The sequence below is a fragment of the Barbatula barbatula genome (genome assembly GCF_947034865.1).
Source record: "Barbatula barbatula genome assembly, chromosome: 21".
NCBI classification, from domain to species: domain Eukaryota; kingdom Metazoa; phylum Chordata; class Actinopteri; order Cypriniformes; family Nemacheilidae; genus Barbatula; species Barbatula barbatula.
In genome coordinates, this window is record NC_136784.1 from 10,294,341 (window position 1) to 10,314,532 (window position 20,192).

General features: G+C 40.2%; 1 protein-coding gene across 1 annotated transcript; it reads right to left on the reverse strand.

Annotated features, from left to right (window-relative positions):
• Positions 1–1,259: 1,259 nt before the first annotated feature.
• dlgap3 (discs, large homolog-associated protein 3) lies at positions 1,260–18,942 on the reverse strand (the record flags this gene model as incomplete). The annotated part of the gene is made up of 10 exons (XM_079485369.1): positions 17,950–18,942; positions 13,364–13,584; positions 10,199–10,301; positions 9,598–9,787; positions 7,448–7,956; positions 7,260–7,354; positions 3,525–4,006; positions 3,166–3,257; positions 2,065–2,211; positions 1,260–1,559 (listed from the first exon to the last, which is right to left on the reverse strand). The coding sequence occupies exons 1-10, from the start codon at positions 18,925–18,927 to the stop codon at positions 1,260–1,262; spliced, it is 3,117 nt and encodes a 1,038-aa protein (XP_079341495.1). The 5' UTR covers positions 18,928–18,942.
• Between the last annotated feature and the right edge of the window lie 1,250 nt (positions 18,943–20,192).

Genomic DNA, 20,192 nt, shown 5'->3' on the forward strand with positions numbered 1-20,192 from the left:
GTGATTTTGTTTGAGTAATTTCATCCTTCTTCCAACAAAAATTGACAAAGAGTAAAAAAAGAAATTAAAGCACTCATCCGAAGTGCCGAAGCTACATTGATTTCACGGATGATGGTTTTCATCTGTTACAAAAAAAGGCAGAGGGGTGAAATGAACAAGACGCTTAACCTCCTCTCTGAATGAGCATTCTTCAGTGTACAGGTCATGTGTGAAATTTAAGATTGTCTTCTTCACCCCCTGGATCCATCCTGCTGCTGTTTTGCTGTTTGTGAACAGTCTTGTGATGGAGACTGTCCTGTTTTAAATAGCTTCACTGCATGTTTTTTCTTTCATATTTTTATAAGTTTGCCAGTTTTCCAAGGGGTGTCAAGAAGCCTGAATGCATTTGTAAAATTGCAATTGTAAAATGATATTGCAGTATAGGCTACAGGAGATGAATCTTTCCCTGTTAGAAAATACTTTTTCATCGGACACGTGCGCCTTGCCCGAAGTAAACTTTCCGGTCTGTGTGTTTGGCAACACAATCAAATATTTTATATTAAATTTTTATATAAATATTAATTTATATTGTTGTATATTGATTGTATTAAATTAAAACGACTCAACCATTATGTATTCTTAGGAGAGGTCTATCGGAAGTTAAGTTTGGGCAACATAACATTTGTTTATGTTGTTGTCACTGAAGCCGTCTATACTGAAAACGTTGCCTTCAAGAGTTTTACAACTGCACTGCTATGACATTCAGTAACAGACCTCCAAATTTACAGATCTAGCCTGAGCTTTCAGGATGCATTACTCTACTCTGGCCACAAGGGTGGGCTCGTGTCACAGTGAAAGGGCGACGTTTACTAGACGTTCGCCAAACTGTGGAAACGATTAGGAAACACGTACAGTACACAACAGTTACGAGTTTTCTAAAAATATCAAAAGGTCTATTATTTAAAATAATACCGTAGTTTAAAGATCCTCTCAATAAATGATATTGCACCCGTATGTGTGTTAGTGTGTTAAACAGTCCTAAAGATATATTATGTTGACGTAGAAAAGTCTCAATCTTTAGCCACGTGGTTGTGCTGGATGAGCCCTTTTAAAATATTAACATTTGCTCAAAATAAACGAATAAATAAAAAGTGTGCAACTTCACATCCAAAGAGAGAGATCTTCATCTTTCCATTTGAAAACTGGCCCCTGCACTCTTTTGTGACGTCTGTGCAAAGGTGTGAGGCAGGAAAGAGTTGCTCTGGTTGTCCAGGGGCATCTCAGAGTCTCGTCTGCGCCTCTGTGATGTAGATCTCGATACTGTCTGCACTCTCCGTAGCAGAATTCTGACGAAAAGAGGCGGAGCGCTTGGTCTGGAGCAACCTGCGTCGTGTCTCCAATTTCTGACGGTCTCCTATGTCCAACGATTTCTCCCGTTCAGGAACGCTACGCCCTCGTGAGACCACCAGCATGCCTGCGCTGCCCCCAACCACGGCATCGGAGGCGCTGTCGGCCCGCAGGCTAGCCGTCACACCACCAACCGGTTTCTTTGGTAATGGAGGTGGAACTTTCTTGTCCTCCTAGGAGGAAGAGTGGGGAAGTGGCATGACAATATGGAGGACCAGGGAAGGATGCAGGGAGGCACACACGAATAAGCAGACGATGTGTCGGAAAAAGGATGGAGACCATGACAGGTGCAGCGTTTAGGACAGCGCCATGAAGATGCAAAGTGATATTGGATTTGTGTATTTAGGATGTGACACAACATTGTGGAAGCAGCGGACAGTGAAAAGGAAAGAAAACAGAAAAATTAGTAATTACACCACAACAGAGGTTAAATAGTCGTTAGGTTTTAATATTCAAAAGCAAACAGCTCTCTTGGCAGTAAATCAGCTGTTGGTTGGTTTTTCAGAACATGCATGTCTTTGTTTTCTCTACAGTTTAGTTTCTTTTGTGGCTCTGGTGTTTAGTTGATGAGAGAGAGTTGTGGGGGGCCAACACATGAGGAGATCTTCTGTTCACTGCTGTTTTGGCACTGGAGTGGAACTGTGCAATGACCGGAGCAGAGCGCATGTCCACTCTCACCTTCTTCTCTGGGAGCAACCTCCAGCCAGAGTCCTTCAGCCGCTGAAGGTCCTGAAACTTCACCCTAACATCCTCAATGGCCAACTGCAGGAGGTCCCAGTAACTGGCCAGATCCTGTGTGAAGGGCTGAGGGTACGACGAGGGATCCTACACGTAGAGAGAAAGATATATAGAAATCTTGAGAGTAAGGAAGTCAGATTCATTCTGGTGAATGACCTTGATCAGATGATTCATTTTATAGAACTGGTTGTTTTGTGTTGTGTTTCGTAGCACAGTAAATAAATAAAACTGTCTATTGTCTATTGCAATGTTTATGAGACCGCATTTACTTCTGCATTTTGACATTTCATTAAAATGTTGAAAAAGGAAAAATAAAGAAATATAAACGGCTTGGCTTGATTTGCCTTTTTATTAATAATTATAGAACGTAGATATAGATAGATTAATAGAGAATACTACTACTACCACTAATACTACTATTAATAATAATTATAATAATAATAATAGCAATGATTATTATTAGTAGTAGTAGTAGTATTAGTAGTAATAGCAGTACAATTACTATTGTAATATTTTTTCTTATAGATAAATAAACAGATAATAAAGATAATAATCTAGTATCTATAAATTAATAAAATAAATGGTAACACTTTAGTATAGGTGGCAATTCTCACTATTAACTAGTTGTTATTAGCATACCTATTATTGGCATATTGGCTGTTTATTAGTAATTATAAAGCACATATGCTGCATGACCATATTCTACATCCCTAATCCTACCCAATACCTAAACCTAACTACTACCTTAATAACTATTAATAAGCAAAACATTAAGCGTTTATCGGAGGAATGGTCATAGTAAATGGTTTGTTAATAGCAAGAATTGCCCCCTACTGTATACTTAACTGTGACCGTAATGTGTTCATGTGTGCTAAAAAAGAAAATAGGTTATATTTAGATTTCTTGTGGACCTTAAGTTGAATGTAATGTCTATATGGATATTTCACAACACAACACTACACCAAGGTAAAAAATATAATTAAAATCTGGTGAACCATCTAATACCTTTGCACAGATAAATATACATTTTAAAGCACTCACCACACTCTGTTGGCACATCCTGAAGAACTGTTGAACTCTCTGAGACATGAGCATCTGTGCACTGCCAACAGCGCCTCTGATGAGCTCCAGCACTGAACCAAACAAACACACAAATCAGAGGAAAGAGGGAGGAGTAAAAACACAGTCAGTATATGTATCAGCAGTCAGACAGAAGAAACAAAGAACTGTACTGGGAACAAATCTTACAAACAACCGATTAACACAGGTGTTATTTCTCATCACGCCTTACACCTGAGAAATCAGCAGGCTAACCTGACATCAATGCATAATAGAAACCAACGTCTTTATTTCCCACGCTGACGTCCCCAAAGCCGTCTCTTCTGTTCCTCCTCACTCACCTTCCTCTGGCAGCTCGTTTGTTTCTGCCTCTCTTTCCATGTTCTGGCACCATCCCTCCATCCTCTCCACCTCCGTCTGCAGAAGACGGAGGAAAAACTCCCCATCCCGTAAGCAGGGTGAAGCTCGGCCCGAATCTGGGAGACTCCGCGGGCCCTCGTTCCATCCTACAACTGCTCGGTCGGGGGCCAGTGGCAAGGGGGAGTGTGAGCGGGGTAAGGCCCTCAGTTCTGGGGGTCCAGACTCAGTGGTGGTGTAACCGCTGTGGTAATCATCACGGTAAGCCCACTGGCCCTGCGTGTGCACCGTACGGTACTCTGCAAACTGACCGGCTGACTCTGGTTCGGATGAGTGGCGCTGAAATGAGCAGCCGAACTGCAGGCCTTTGTCCTGAGTGGGGACGGTGAGCACACCGAAACCCTCGGTTTCAAGGTCAGCCTGGACACTTGCGGTTACACTGTTGGAGCGCTTGAATCGGGCTCGTCTGGAACAGATAACACCAAGATGATAGTTGACATTTTGGGATTAGCAAAAGCGGTGATAAGCAATGTCTGCTGGCTTTACTGTAATATGAACTTTAAACTTTTTTCGGAATATTTTGAAATAATTCAAAAGTTTAGGTACACTTGACTGAATTTATGTTTCTCATGATCATAAAACCCTTGTACTAAGTACCCTTGAATGTTTTGCAGACAAACATTGTAGTAGCGTAAAGCTAACATGTAGTAGCCTACTCATATACAATGATTGTGCCTGAAGAGTAAAGAAGGTTTCTTTGGACACGCACGCTGGCCCCAAGGTCTGTGTTTGGTTAAAATATAACTAATTATTATTTTTTTATTTTATTTATATTAATATTTATTCATATAAATATTTGACTGTATATTAATTAGGGCTGTAAACTATGACTTTGTTACGTTTATTTTGTCATCCTTTGTCTAGCATGACATTATATAATCACTCTTATTCATGTAAAACCTTTAAACCATTTAAGCTTTGTTTGAAACACTTGCTTTGACGCATTCAGTATATAGATAGACAGCTTCCAGCTTGGGACGCAGCACAACCCAACAGCAGTCCCGTCTAGTGTATACAGCGGTGCCGTTAAAGAAATCGGTTGTTTCTACATTAAGTTGAAGATTAAATGTGAAATTATTAGAATGTAAAATATTAGTTAAAAACATGAATGCAATGTGCCATTAATCGTGATTTATCACACACAAAACTACTGAACAGTTATTGATTCTTTGCAAAGGTCTACTGGAAGATAGGATTGGGCGACATAATGTTTGTTTATGTTGTTGCCGCTGAAACTGTCTATATTCAGAAATATAAATTTCTTCTACTAATAATAATTATTAAAATTATATTTTCCAATACATAATATGTCAACATTTTTAGTGGTCTTAAAGGTAACATATTTTTATGTAGCTTTTTAAATAACTATACATTTCCCATGCATTCAGTTGTGATATTGTATTTATTTCATAGCATACTTTGCTATTTTCTTTAATGTGGGGAAACACATAAAGAAGTTACCAAGTAGATGTGTCCAATTTGAGATTACACCAACCATTAGCCACTCTGTTGGTCTGTTTGAGCCCAGATTATTGAAATATAGGCAAGTATTAATGAGAGAAAAGAGAACGAACGAACAAATTTAAAACTAATTATGGAAAGTCACAGTACAACCTGGCAGACATTGCACCACAGTTAACAACACATGATTCAGATCATTTTGCTTATTATTTGTGTCAGTATAATAAATAAAAATAGTCAAACATTTTTTGGATGATATATGATCCCAATGAAACTCAGTGAAGCTCTGTAGCGGCCCAAAAAATAGACATGGCTAATTAATGATCACAAGACACAAATACGTTATGTGCATTTGTGGATGAATGACATCATTTCACAAGTGGTGCCGTGTTGCGTAATCACTGCCTAATTATACCCTCTCACCTCACACACTGTTCCCAGCACATACACCCCCTGTGTGTGTGAACCTTCCACCTGCACCTTTTACTCATCTAACACTTTGACACATTCACACCCCATCCGCCTCAGAAATAAATCCATGACTGCTGTTTCACCAATTAGAAGAACAAAGTGAAAATCTATAAGATTTAGGATATTAGTTTTGAGGCAGTGCTTATCTACTCCAAAAAGTTGGAATATTATATTATAATATTAGCACTGTGCTTCCGAAACCTTGCATGTTTAAATTTGCAGTCTCTCCGGTTTCAGAGCATTGATGTACTGTATACAATGCATTTTCTTTTTCTTCCCGCACATGCTATTTTTGTAGCTCAGTTGGTAGAGCGTCATGATAGAAGCACAAAAGACATGCAATTGATTCAGGTTGATGTACGGGAAATGCACCGAAAATTGTTTGGGGTTAAAGTGCCTGCCAAATGCATATAAAAATGCAAATATTGATGTTTGGCCTAAAATTCTCTCTAAGTATAAAAAGCTCTCTGCCACACCATTAGAAAGATAGTTATCACAAATGTCTCTTTGGAGTTTCAGAAAAGATCATAAAACAATGGCTACGTTTATATTCACCCTCATAATGTGATTATAATAGGATTTTGGCAATTTTGCGATTACACTACCTCATGTAAACGCAATCATTCGAACTAAATAATGCGATTAAGCTCATAATCTCAGTAAGCATAATCGAAGTAACTTATGTGGCACGTTAACATGCGCCACAATAATGTGATTATTTCCAATAATTAGAATAAGGACTTAATTGCAGCAACATGTTTACATGACACACCTCTTTGCCTCCCGTTTACATGAAAGGTTTTGTGGTGAGCAGGGCAGGACGAGAGCCGTGTGGGAAAGGCAAGAGGGTCCTCTCTCGCACTTCACTGTTGTCGCTCCTCTCTTATGCTTCCTGAGCTCCTCCGTGAGAGATGCGAGACCGGTATCACTCACGTGATCGGCCTCTCGCCTTTCCCTCACTGCTCTCGTCTGGACGTTAATTTATGTTTTATTATGTTTGTGTGAATAATGCTTGCGTTTTATTGTTTGTTTTACATATTAAATCTTACGTTACGTTCGCCGGTTCCCGCCTCCTTTCCTTTTATGGATCCGCATTACAGTTTTATTAGTCTCTTTATTTGCAATAATACATGTTACTGGCTATCGTTTTAATATATTTGCATTCTGTATGAAGGTAAGGAGCAGAGACTGCCGACAGCAAGTTTTGTTGACGGTAAAACATTGACAGCCATGCATGAATTTGCGCTTAAGGTGCGTGACAGAAGTACATGCGCACCTTGGTCAGATCAGCACAAATGCGATCAAAGTGTTTACATGCCTTCTTATTATAATTAAAACTGGCGTACGCCACATATGTTTCTTCGATTATGCCTACTGCGATTATGAGCTTAATCGCATTATTAAGATAGAACGATTGCGTTTACATGATATTGCCAAAATCCTATTATTATCGCATTATGAGGGTCCATGTAAATGTAGCTATTGTCACAAACTGACCTCAGATGTGCCAAGTCTGCAATGAAAAGTCAAAACCATTTAAGATTAAATTAAATTAAAGCAATTACAAATTCATCTGGGACAGATGAACAGTATAGAAAATGCACAGTACACATATTGAAGTAAAAAAACCTGCACAAACATCATGTTTTAAAATGCAATGTCACAAAAATAAACAAAATTCTAAACGATCTTCAAACATTGATAATAAACAAACAAAAGATATCAACCTCTTGTCATCTTCCACTTGTACTCCAATAGAATGAACCTCTCTCAGGACTTTGCCTTCTGGGTCTGAATCTGACAATGTCTCTGAGCTGTCCACCTGGAAAACACACAGAGAGACATTTAACAAAACATGGAATGGCGCGCAGAGTGATGCTCTGAGCAGTGCTCCCGGCACAGTGCCCTGTCATACCTGTACTGCGATAGAGGGTCTCCACTTCCTCCCTCTCCCTTCCTGTTTGAACTCCTCTCCCCCAGTTAAAGCTTTAGCCAGGGACATACTGTTTTGCGGCAGGGAGACAGATTTTCCCAGGCTGCCTCCAGTCCGTTCTCTGGATCCCCTGGGTCCCTCCAGCAGGTTATCAGCTGAGCTGCTGTGTCTGGGTTTCAATGGAATGGGGCCACCAGGATAGCTGATGTTCTGAAGCGCCCTGCCATTCAGGCTCTCTGCAGAGTTACTGCTCTGTCTGACCCGTGCTGAGCCCCCGTACAAATAGTGCATGCCCCTGGAAGTACGGCCACCGGTGCTCTCCGTCAGGTCAACTGAGTTGCTGTGCTGCCTTGGACGAACCAAAGCAGGCTGGCCTGTGCTCTGAAAGTAAGCATCCTGGGTGGATTCAGTGCTGCTCTGGGCGGTCACAGAGATCATTGGTTTGGACATACGTGGGGGCAGAGGAGGTGGGCCTTTCCTGTATGGGAACACTAGACAGACGAAGGCAGACATTGTTGACACCAGTTGTTTCAAAGATAAAGGGCTGTTCTGTGACATTCATTACAGTAAGAATAAAACAAGCCTTTGAGATAACTGAGGTCTGTGCTGAGTAAGGTAAATTGTTAGCTTTAATAGCAGGCAAGGAGAACAAACAGGGGGGGGGGGGAATTATGATGTACAGATTAAAAAAAATCACAAAAATTGCCTGAGGACTCAAGAGCTATCATTTATGTAGCCTAGACAAAAGGTGGGCACACAAAACACATAGAGATGGATTTATTTTGAAATGTTCACTTATATGCTGCTGTCCTTCTGAAACCTTGCATCTCCATACTTCACAATTAAAATGTTTTGCCATAAATCATTATTATTAGTCACCCTTTATGTGTTTCAATGGGTTTTGCAAATTTCTAATCAATAAAATAAGTATTAAAAATTGCTTGTCAACTTTGACTTTTTCCATTTCCTGAAAAACAACGAATTTTGACATACAGTATGATTTTTCGGAAGAACAGCGACAATATACTATTTTACTATTTTATAGTTTGATTGATTGATTGCAGTGTTTACAACTTCAAATTATTTAAGAGACTAGAGATATAAAAAATTATTGATTACAAATCTAGAACATTTTAAATCAACTTTTCATTTCAATAAAGTCAAATATAATTAAAAATTAATATTATATAGTTTTGCTTATACGTTCACATAAATTGCAATGTTATGTTTATAAAAATGTGTCTATAAACATGATATGCATAAACCACCTATTAGCAAACTTTCATGTTAAAAGTTTCTAGTTCTGGATGAAGGTCATATCACATATTCCATTTTCATGAGCAAAGCTGACAGATTTTAGCATTGTGAATAATCACTCTAGTACCCCTGGAGATAGTACAGAGAACTGCAAAATGGGAAACAATTAGGAGAAATTGTAAGTGTGCATCGAAACATACGTAATGTCTATATATCATGTCTATATAGAGACGATAGAAATGTACACTGTGTATACATTAAAGCTTAAAATCCCACAATGAGAATTATCATTCCAAAGCTTGGGAGACATCCTTATGGCTTAAGTAACATCCACATGGGCACGCTCACAAGCTCTTGAAAGCAGACACATTAAATTCGGTGGGACACACTGTGAGATTAAAGGAGTTTCAAAAAAGCAAGCCTAAGCTCTCCTTCCATCTCTCTCCTCATCCCTCTCCAGAATGTCATGAGTGTTGCCTTGGGAAGCTGCAGATGGATGCTTTTGACACTTCACAAGGGCTTTAAAAAATCTCCTGTGAGATTCTTTGCTATAAATGAGGGAACAAGAGACAATGGAAAATGACAGAAAAGCCATTCACATGATACAGAGGGAGTGAGAAGGAATAAAATATAATTGCAATCACGACCGCTGCGTTGAGATAAAATGCCCTCGTGGGGATTCAAGCGTTTTACAGTGTTCACAACATAACACTTGTTTACAGTCTTCATATAGTGAAAGATGAAAGATATAAACAAAGCTGTTTGGATCCAAATCCCTTGGCGGAAATCTGTTTCTCCGGTAATTCTTAGAGACTCATCCAAAAACTCATTAAGCCACTGAACTAATTACTGTGACAACAACTCTGATGACTCACCTGCCTCGCCCTTCAGGCTGCCCAGTGGGCCAGACATTGAGAAGACAGAAAGGCAATCGTCGTCTTGGGAGCAGCCGGCCTGAATGGCCCGCACATAGCTGTGACTGCGGGTTCGAAAGCATCCGGGCAGATCTAGAGCCTCGACAGCCTGTGATTCCATCTCTCCAAATAGGTTCAACGTATCTCCCAGCTGATGCACACATACACAGCTGGTATCAAGGTTATACTCTACATATAGACCATGATGTTGATAAATTGAATACACACAGTAATTTTAATATGGAACATTGTTATTTGTGGTGCTTGCTTAAGAAAGCATTGCTATTGTTCACACTTATGATTAGTCATTATTCTTTGTTTGTCAGTCCGATTCGGATTGTACAGCTAATTGAGGAGTGGTGTACCTCTACTATATAAAAAGCAAAAATAATGATGATCTCAGTCATTTACATTCATGCATTTGACAGACGACATTATCCGTAGTAATTTATAGTACAATGCATTCCAGTTATACATTTTCACAAGTTGTGAGTTTCTGGCAAATCAAACTATGACTGTGTTGTCGAAGATAAACAAGAGACAGGAGGTGAGCATGCTATACCTGAGAGCTGGTCAGTGAGCGGGTGTAACTGCGAGAGCGGGCATGGCCTTTAGGTGTGGTGCGGCTGTTCGGGTAACCATCTGTACACTGTTTACAGGAATACCTGAGGAGAGAATTGCTCCATTAAACATCCAGTGAATATAGCACAGTAAGCATATTATTATTATTATTAATGTGGGTAATACTAAGCATATTGTGGGTATTTTTGTCTAGCCATCATAGGAACATTTTTGGTTTACCAAGGTTCGATTTTGCCACTGTTGAAAGTATTTGACATATCAGTTTTTAATATTAATATAATTGCTTGGGCATTAATTGTAGTTTACAATTTTATTGCAGTATTCAATATTTTTTTATTGTTATTCCTAATAATGTTTAGTACAGGGGCGTAGCAGTCATTTTAAAAGTGGGGGGACAGCTGTCAGGTGATGTGACCCTCAAAGCCATATTAACATATTATGCACATCATTTACAAAGTAAGTGCATTCATGTTCGTTTAATACATTTTAAATAGAATACTAATTGGTGTTTTGCGGCACCCTTGTGGCAATTAGGGAAATACCATAATAGCTTACAGGAACCTGTACGGCCCTGCTGAACGGAACTACAATATCGGTAACTGAGGGTTGCTGGCAGTTCGTCTGGCCTTGGGTGAGTGGTGTCACTGGTTGGAGAGATCAGCGCAGCCCTTCTTGGTCTGGATGGATCATAAGAATCTGGAGTATGTCAGTTGGCCAAGAGGTCCTCTTCCCATCCCCTTCTGCCCATGGTCACACATTACTATGGACTTTGTAACTGGCTTTCCCCCTTCCAGGAAACTGGTGGATGTACGTCACCGGGGCAGGGGTTTTCAGTGCCTGGTAGACTGGGAAGGTAATGGTACATAGGAGTGGTGCTGGGTGCCTTCTCGTGACATGTTGGTCCGGTTGTTGATTGTGGACTTCCACCTGAGACGAGATGAGCCCCCTCCCTAGCGCCCGGTGGAAACCGGTGGGGGGGTACTGTTGTGATATCGGTCACGTGGGTTCTCTTTCTGTCACTGTGTCTGTGTTTCAGTGTAAACCCTCTGATCCCTGTGCTCTGCTGTTTTGGCAATAGTCTAGTGCTACAAACTACCTTGACTTGTCTAGTAGTATTCTTGGTAATTGCTATGATTCCCAGAAAGCATTTTGTCAGTGTTTTCCGTAGTTGATCTGTCCTGTTTCTTCTCTCTGCATCTCTCCATTTCCCGTTGCCATCCTGGCTTGCATCATTCTCCACCAACTGACATCACTTTCTCCACAGAGGATTTGACCTCCTGCTGGGTTTCCTCAACCGAGGTTCTGAGCCGTCCTACGCTGGGCATTGTCCGGTTGAGCATCCCTCCCTTTGCTCTGCTACATTCGTCTCTCCGGTGGGTCGAGCTTCTCCCCATTGGTTGTCCTGCTCCCACCGTTCCAGTGGAATTTACTCTCTTGGACTAAAACGAACTGTGGTGTGTGTGTGCCTAATAAAGATCCTGTATTTTCCCTGCATATCATCACATTGATATACTCAAATTTGGAAAAAAACTGCATGACTTAGGACTTTGAGACCACTGTGGACATCTATACTTTATAGTTGTGAAATAAATATATTTTATTTGAACATATAATTATTTCTGTTGCTCTACACATGAACAATAACTTTTATCTTAATTTTTCACATTTGGACAAAAAAGGGTCTTTCAGAAACAACAAACAGAGGAAACAGAGGAGGTTAAATGAGTATGCAGATTGCATTGAAACACTTTTATACAATGGACATTTGATAAAAATATATAAATAAAACCACAATCAATGTATTTACAATGTCTAAATACTATCAAAATTGAAAAGTTAATCAAAACTTCCAAACTGAATTTTTTGGCTTCGGCCTTACAATCGAAAATGCTCCCTTTTTCTGACAAATCTCACCCATGTACATTCTGGAGAGGTCGAGCAACTGTCCTACCCTCTCTCTGTAATATAAACGCATGGTAAGATAAGTATTCGGCACAAACAACTGCTTTATTGGGAAAGGATAATTCTACTCCCGACAGGAGGCGACAAAAGACTACATAACCGAATATCAGTTGTTTCATTTAGCAGATGATTTAATCAAAGTTGGAGAACATTTAACATACTGTACATTTGATGGTGAGTGACGTGACAAGGTTCTTAACAGGTTCTAATGGCTTTTGTCGCTTGGCATAATTGCACCCGCTGCAGTAGGTCAAACGTCATCATAATGTGAAAATTCCATCGCATGATTCATTTAATCGCGACATAACACATATGTGTTTGAAAAAAGGACGTAATCGTCCTTTTTTTATTTCTTTGGATAATTTTGCTTCCGAACAGAGGAATGACAGAAATAAGATTTGTATCTCATGACAGAGGCGCCAGAGGGCTTGTGATTGGATGAATGTTACTTCACTGAAATCTAAGTAACAAGCCAGAGAACAAGTGCGGAAATATTGGCGATTGGTCAAAACATTTTTGTCTTTGTGAAGTCCATGAGCTCATCGACCTCTATCTGTAAATGATCAATATCTGTCTGTCTTTGGTCAAGCTGATCCATTTCCATCACAATGATGGGGACCCGAAATTACGGGGGACAGAATCACCTGTTTCTAAAAGTGAGGGGGACACGTCCCCCGCGGCTGCTACGCCCCTGGTTTAGAAGTTACTTATTGATTTTAAGTAGTTCTTTTAAAAAAGGTAAAATGGTTATGTAAAACAATGGAAAATATATAAATATAAAAAGAAAAGCATCTTCACAATTTAAGAAAATAAATGAACATTTTAAATAAATATATAAAAATAAATTTATATTTAATCAAAGAATTAATTATTTAAGTATTTTACTTTGTAAGCTAATGTGATTTACTGTACTGTAACAAACAAATATGCTGATATGTCATAAAGAATTATTTACAGTATTTTAAATTGCCCATTGTAACAATATTGTACAAATTATTTTACCAGAATATACCATATTATTGAATACCGGCATAAAACTAAGTGTAAAATCACAGCGCACATGCATGCAATCCATTGGCTTTTTCATTAGTCTTTGCATATGCCTTTGGATGCTTGATTGTGTTTCATTAAGTTTTCCATTCAAGTTTAAAATGAACTGAATCAGAAAATGAAAGAGACTGACTTAGATGTGGTGGAGGAGCGCTGGTCCATGCTGATGGAACGGCGGAAGGCTTCTCTCTGGGCGATGAGTACTGATTTTGGTGAAGCTTTGGGGCTGGTGTCAGACTCGCCGCTGTCATCGTCCCCCATGGCCTTGATGTAGCTGCCACTGCGCATACGTCTGCAGGGAATCTCTCCACCACTGTCACACAGGCCGCCACCACCCCATTCATCCGAGGGCACCTGCAAGAGTTAAGAGTCTAAGCATCATTTTTTTGGGCCGCTGTATACATACACCTCACAGATATTGGAGGAAATACAATAATAATGTATATAAAGATTTATGTACGTCTGAAATATTAGAGCTGTCTTATTGGCAGGTGTGGTAGCCAGGGGGAATACAGGGTTGAATTGAGGCCAGCTGAGAAAAGTGAAATGTGACTGGCTGATGGGATGAAAGGCACCAGCTGCACATTTAGACCTGTCATCATTCTCAAGCTTCGCCCCACGGCAGGGGCACGAACCGAGCACAGATGTGCAGAGATAGCAGGTTATGGAGGAGAGAGGTGAAATTACTTATTTTCATGAACTTTACTCTCCAGAGCCATGTCCTTTTTTTGATAGTATCGCTGTGTAGTAGTTCTCTCCTATCGTATTGGCTTTCTATCACATGTTTTGTACACATACAATAATAAACGGTGTCTTACAAGCAATTGTGGGCTGTCCAGCTACTATAAGGGGGCTAGACATTTCATATCACCACAAATAACTCTTTCAGTCTACAATGAATTGGGATATTGGTGAGAAGCCAGTATTGACAGCTGAATGTGCACTCTTAATACTTGCTGTACTCTACACTGTTTTATCACATATTCACAGTTTGCTTAATATTCGGCTCTCATGGTGAAGAGATAAGCGTATTGAATTTCTCAATTAAATGTCAAAAGTTGATAAAAGGTACAAGCACAAATGCTAGGTCTTCAATGAGCTCAAAACGCATGGGTGGACTTGACAAGTTGTAAAAATATCCATAGACATAATGATTTTATTATGTATAAACTTTATATGCTATCCCTTAACCCTCACCCTAAACCTAACCCTCACACAAACCTTGCATCATTTTTAAAATCATAAACATAATTTTAGTTTGATTTGTATGCTGTTTTTCTTATGGGAACAACAAACCAAAATGTCAAAAACTACTAGTATTACTATATTTGTGTTGGTCCCCCCCACCGTATGATTTACCAGGAACACACACACACACGCACAAACCATGCCTTATCTTTCAAATGACAACTCAGTGGGTATTTAAAGGTCATCTCTTTCAAAGGATGCGTCTTGATCTCTCTATCCATCTCTGTTTTTTAAGCTCCGCCCCATCATCCTCTTTCCAATACACACATGCACTTACACACACACTGACAAACCCATACACAAAATTCTGTAAATTAACTGGTTTCGTTTGAAGCATCTAAACATCCAATATATCTATATTACCTGTCTCCACAGTGCTTATATTTTATTTTGAGACTCTTTCATTGCTTCAAGTAAAAAAGGAAATTCGTGTAAAAATAATTTAAGAAAATAATAAAATATTTTTTATTTAATTTCAAACATTTCCTTTAAGATTACCAAATAACCTTTATCCCTCACAACCTGAGATATTTTATCCTCTTTAACTCCCTATAGCCTGCGCATACACTCATTATATCGACACATTTCACTTCCTTTGCCCCCCTGCTAATTGCGACACAGATCGGTTGACGTGTTACAGAGTATTCATCTGGTTCATCCCCTGTCTTCAGATTAAATCATGTCTGCTCTCCCATGATGAGTCCCTGACCAAGCTGAAACCCAGCTGGGGTTTTTTGTCTCCCGGGGCTCAGGGGAGATGAGTCAGCTGCTCTGCCTTCAGCTATAACTGTTGCAGATTACACAGAATCCTCAGGACAATATGAGCATTATTCACCATCTTACACAAAAATCATTGAAATTCTCAATTAAGGTGGCAGCCATTAATTTAAAGGGATAGTTCACCCAAAATTGTAAATTCTGTCATTGTTTACTCACCATTTTCAAACCTGTAGCATTTCTTTCTTCTGCAGAACACAAAAGAAGATATTTTGAAGAGTGTTGGTAACCAAACCACAGCCGTACCCATTGTTAGGTTACCAACATAATATTAACATAAAATACCCTAAGACGTCAAACATTATGCAAAATAATATGACAGATAAAGTGATTGATTGTCAGGTCACGCACCCCTTTCTGGAAAAGCGACACTGTTTTGAAAACAGCTGAGCTACTGTCACGCTACTTACAAAGGTTCAGTCGGTGAGCTGTCATAAGTTACTTTCCAAACACTGCTGTCTATAATATTGTCCATTGAAAGTAACTGGTAATAGAACATAGTGTGTAGGAAGTGAATGCAAGTTGACTGGTTGTCTTGCTATGACAAATTAGCAAAACAACAGTGGTGACAGACCAAATGTGTGTGTATCACGGTGAAGCTGATGTTCTGTGTAATTGGACCTCTCAAGCGCTAATATTACAGGAAGTTAAATTAGTGTAGGGACGAGACCTCCCTGCATGCTTATGTCGCCCTGGGCAACAATTGCACAGATTGCCAGAGACGGCACAGTTAGTGATGTCCATCAAACAACACAGATTCCTCTTTCTCCCATTTAGGAGGCCCCGAGGACGGAGCGACCATGAGGTGGTGTGCACCTGATGCTTATTATGTAGTTTGAAGCTATTAAGCAAGCTACATCACATTCAGATCATAGTTTTATTCCCTAAGTTCAGAGGATAAAGGATAGTGTATAGGAATGAAATTAAAGATATTTTCGACTTCACGTTCACGTCTCCTGAAGAGGTCTATATTAGCACCATCAATAAAAATAAAATAAATTATGCTATTAAAACTTTTAAAACTCAAAATTACTTTTAAAATGACAGAGATCAATCCAACCAATGAATCTTAGAACTCCCTAAGTAACAACTGTGTCAGTTGAAACCTACAAAAAATTAATTTCAATGGGAATTTTATGCTACGACGTGAGACCAGTCCTCGTTGCATTACCAAGAGGTCTAGACATGATACAGCTAGCAAATTTCTTTTTAATAACCACTATTCAGCAAGCCATTGGAAATACCACTTTCCCCTACGCAGCATTACATTTACCTTCCATGACATGATAACAGAACCCTATTTTAGGCCCCCCCAGACACTTTTCTTCCTTTGTATGTGATTTTTTTCAAAAAGCTGCCCAAGTCATTTCATTGCGGACACTGATTTCACTTCGCAGGTTAAACAGGTGACATTTCTTTGTTGCAAAACACAACGGGATGCACACAAAACTGTAACTCTGTAGTCTGTATTTTACGAGTGGCGATAAACTGCATCTAACCATTATACCTGTGCCGCACAACCTCGTTGAGCTCCATCCTGTTACCTTAGAAACCATACGTTGACACTTGGTAGGAGAGCTCATGGGTGGTACTCGGTATGACCTGGCCGAAGAAAATAATCCTCATTTAACCTACTATCAGGTCAGATAAAGTCTCCCCCCACATTCATGAGTGTTTGCTTCCACAAATGTGGACGGATGTCCTCAGCGGGTGAGTCTGAGAAGTGTATATGTGAGAAGAAAGACAAGACACAAACGTTTCTGATTATGTGCTTTTCGGTCATTACATTTTAGTTTTTTGACTTTCGATATCGCTAACATCGTTCACTGTTTCATGCAGGCCAAAGGCTAATATGTTGTTTTCCAATATTCTTTCCTGCTTTTATCACCTTCTAACAAAGATTCGACTGAGGCTGAAAGTGGCGTCAGCCTCTCATTCTTCACAGCCAGCAGCTGATAACAAACATAATCATCAGGTTATTTTTTTCTCTCACAGTGAGAAATTGTTATTTAGCGCATAGCTCCATCTCCGCAAACAGAGTAATTCTTTTGAAAATGAAATGAATCTGCAAGTCAATAAGGGGTGGATTGATTGTATTTGAGAACATAGACTCCACATAAATTTTGAAATCTCAGTGGAAGCCATGTTGGGGTCATTGCGTTTTATAATGGGCTTGCTTGTTGTAAAGGTCTCTCTCTCTTGCTTCCTCTCTCTGTTTTTCTTGCACTCTTGATGATTTTCCATTCCTGCTATTGTTTTAATACTGAGCAAATAAAAAATGTGTCCTAAACCTAATAAATTCTGCGTTTTTAATTAAAACATGATTCAGTATGTTTATTTAGCCTCCACCAATGAGATCCCCACAGATTAGGTTATTTCAGATTTTTCTATCGTTGTGAGAATCCTGTTTCCAGACTAAACCTGACTAAACCTGACCTACATATCTTTGCTGTCCTTCCGAAAACCTTGGATGTCCGAATTTGCTGTTTTTCAGGAAATAGAAAAACACTGTATTTTGTAAATTATTAAATATTCTATTGTCAAAACATTTTATTGTCAAGATATTTTCAAAACGCAGTGACAAACATATGAGTGACTAATAAAAACGATTTATGCTCAAAAAATCTAATTGCAAAATATATAAACACAAGGTTTCAGAAGGACAGCAGCGATACACTGTACACACAAGCTTACCTGTAGATAGTGGAGTGATCGTTCCTTCATTTTCGGATCCATGGGAACCAATGCCTTTTCGTATCCTCCTCCTGCGCCTCCTCCACGAGAAGATGCATAGGCCTCTCTGGCCTGACTGACCATCATGGCCGACCACGTGCTTCTCTTCAGAGAGTGTCCGCTGTCCCCTGCAGACATGGCTATGTTGGTGCAAGCCTGGCACTCTCCTGGAGGGGGTCCCTTAGATTTCCTTAAGGTAAGCTCTTGGATGGCCGCATCCAGGGTCTCATGTCCGGTGGGATATCCCCGTGCTCCCCTACCCGCTCCCACCAGAAAACTGCTGTCGCTGTCCAGGTTGTCATCGGAGCTCCACCAACCAGCCGTTTTGCTGCGATGGCGGGAGCCACGTGACTCATGGCGAGAGTCTCCGCTTTTGCTGCGTTCCCGGCTCTTGTTACGCCGAGCAGAACGAGACTGGTGTGTTCCGGAATAATGGTGCCCGCCACCGTCCTCCCCTCCACTGCGCTGCCCCCTTTCTCTATATTCTCCCCCACGAGTGCCATTGAACTCTCGTTTGGATGGAGTCTCCAGCGAATGAGACTTGGCGAAGAGACGTTGAACCGAGTTGACCAGATGGCGTATGCGACTTGGACTCTCGCTGCGTTGCTCTCCGCTGGCTGCGCGTTGGTACTGTAGAGTATGGAAGCCATCAGGGTGGAAGGGCAGCTGTTTTTCAAACTGGTCCAGGAGGTTGGGTGGAATGCGGTGCATCTTTCCCCCATGGCCATGTCCTGTAGAGGATAGGCACTCCTCACATGTGGAGTCATAGGGTGGGATTGGTTGACTAGGGTGTGAGCGGGGGAAAGTACCTCCACCAGATGGAACCATCGCCAGGGGTTCAGGGGGTCCACCAGGCGGGTAGTAGGGGTGGTCGTTGTGCCCCTGGTAGTGGTCGGGATGGTGCATGTAGTCCCGTGAAGTTTCGCAGTCCTCGGGCATGCAGTAGCATGGCCCAGAAGAGTGTTGTGATAGACTACGGCTCACCTGGTTGCTCTTAATGGCCGGGGCATGGTGGGCCGCCCGGGCCGAGAGGGGGCGCTGTGGGCGCGACAGGGCTGCGCCGGAGTCAACTACAAAAAGAGAGATACAGAGAAAGCATTGATGAGACAACTGAACAAAAACTTTCAACATTCATACCGAATTATACTAATTCCTGGCTCATGTGAATTCTAACAATGTGACAACCACAACTCAGTTAGCTGACGATGCAGAACAAGCACGCTTTTAAACGCCTGAATGTAGATGATGGAGGATGGGCAAACACTGTGTAAAATGACTCTATCAATTTATCATTCAATTCACCCTTAATGCTGTGCTGGAGTGAGTCATTGTGTCACTATCTCTCAAAATCTGTTCATTTGGCAAAGCAGGATAATCTCTGCTGTTTCAACCCATAATCTAGTTTATGTTCATAGCTGATAAACCTCCTCACTGTTTCACAATTAAATTAATGCCCATGCTGTGATTTCGATAAAACAGAAAAAAACTGCCTGAAAGGGAAAAAGCTTTTGCTAGTCTAGCAGGGCTTGTCAGCTGGTTGCTTTCGGTTTGGTCTGGTCTTTGAAGCAGGTGGTGCTATGGCAGATAGATGTTGAGGTAATCATTAGATGAAATTAGCCTTTTACTTTCAATGATCTAAATTTGCACAGCTAGCCTGGTCCTTTGTGTCATGATATCATACTGTACAGTAGCTCAAAGTTATTGTTAAATACAGGCAAGTGCTTGTGATCTGGTAATGACACAACAGATCAAAATGAAACATACAAATATTAACATTATAAACATTACAAAATAGTGCCCAATAATAGAGATGTTGTGGAAAATATATCCCTCACTAATTACTAATTAAAGGGATAGTTCACCTAAAAATCATCACGTACCCACCCTCTTGTCATTTTAAATCTGTATGACTTTCTTTGTCCTGCAGAACACAAAAGAAGACATTTGAAGAATGTTGGTAACCAAACAAGAAAGTCATACAAGTTTTTGAAATAACAAGATGGTTAGTAAATTAATTTAAATGTTTGCGTCCTTATTAAAAAATCGCCCATATCCGTGTGTGTTTGAGGTTGCAAGAGAAACAATAACTTGCATTCAAAAGCTATATGTTGCATGGTGCTGTCACATCTTACAGCAGGAATAACATAGAGTCTGGATTTTCTTGTAATTTAGTAGAGCCTGCGGACAATCAGTGTCACTCATTG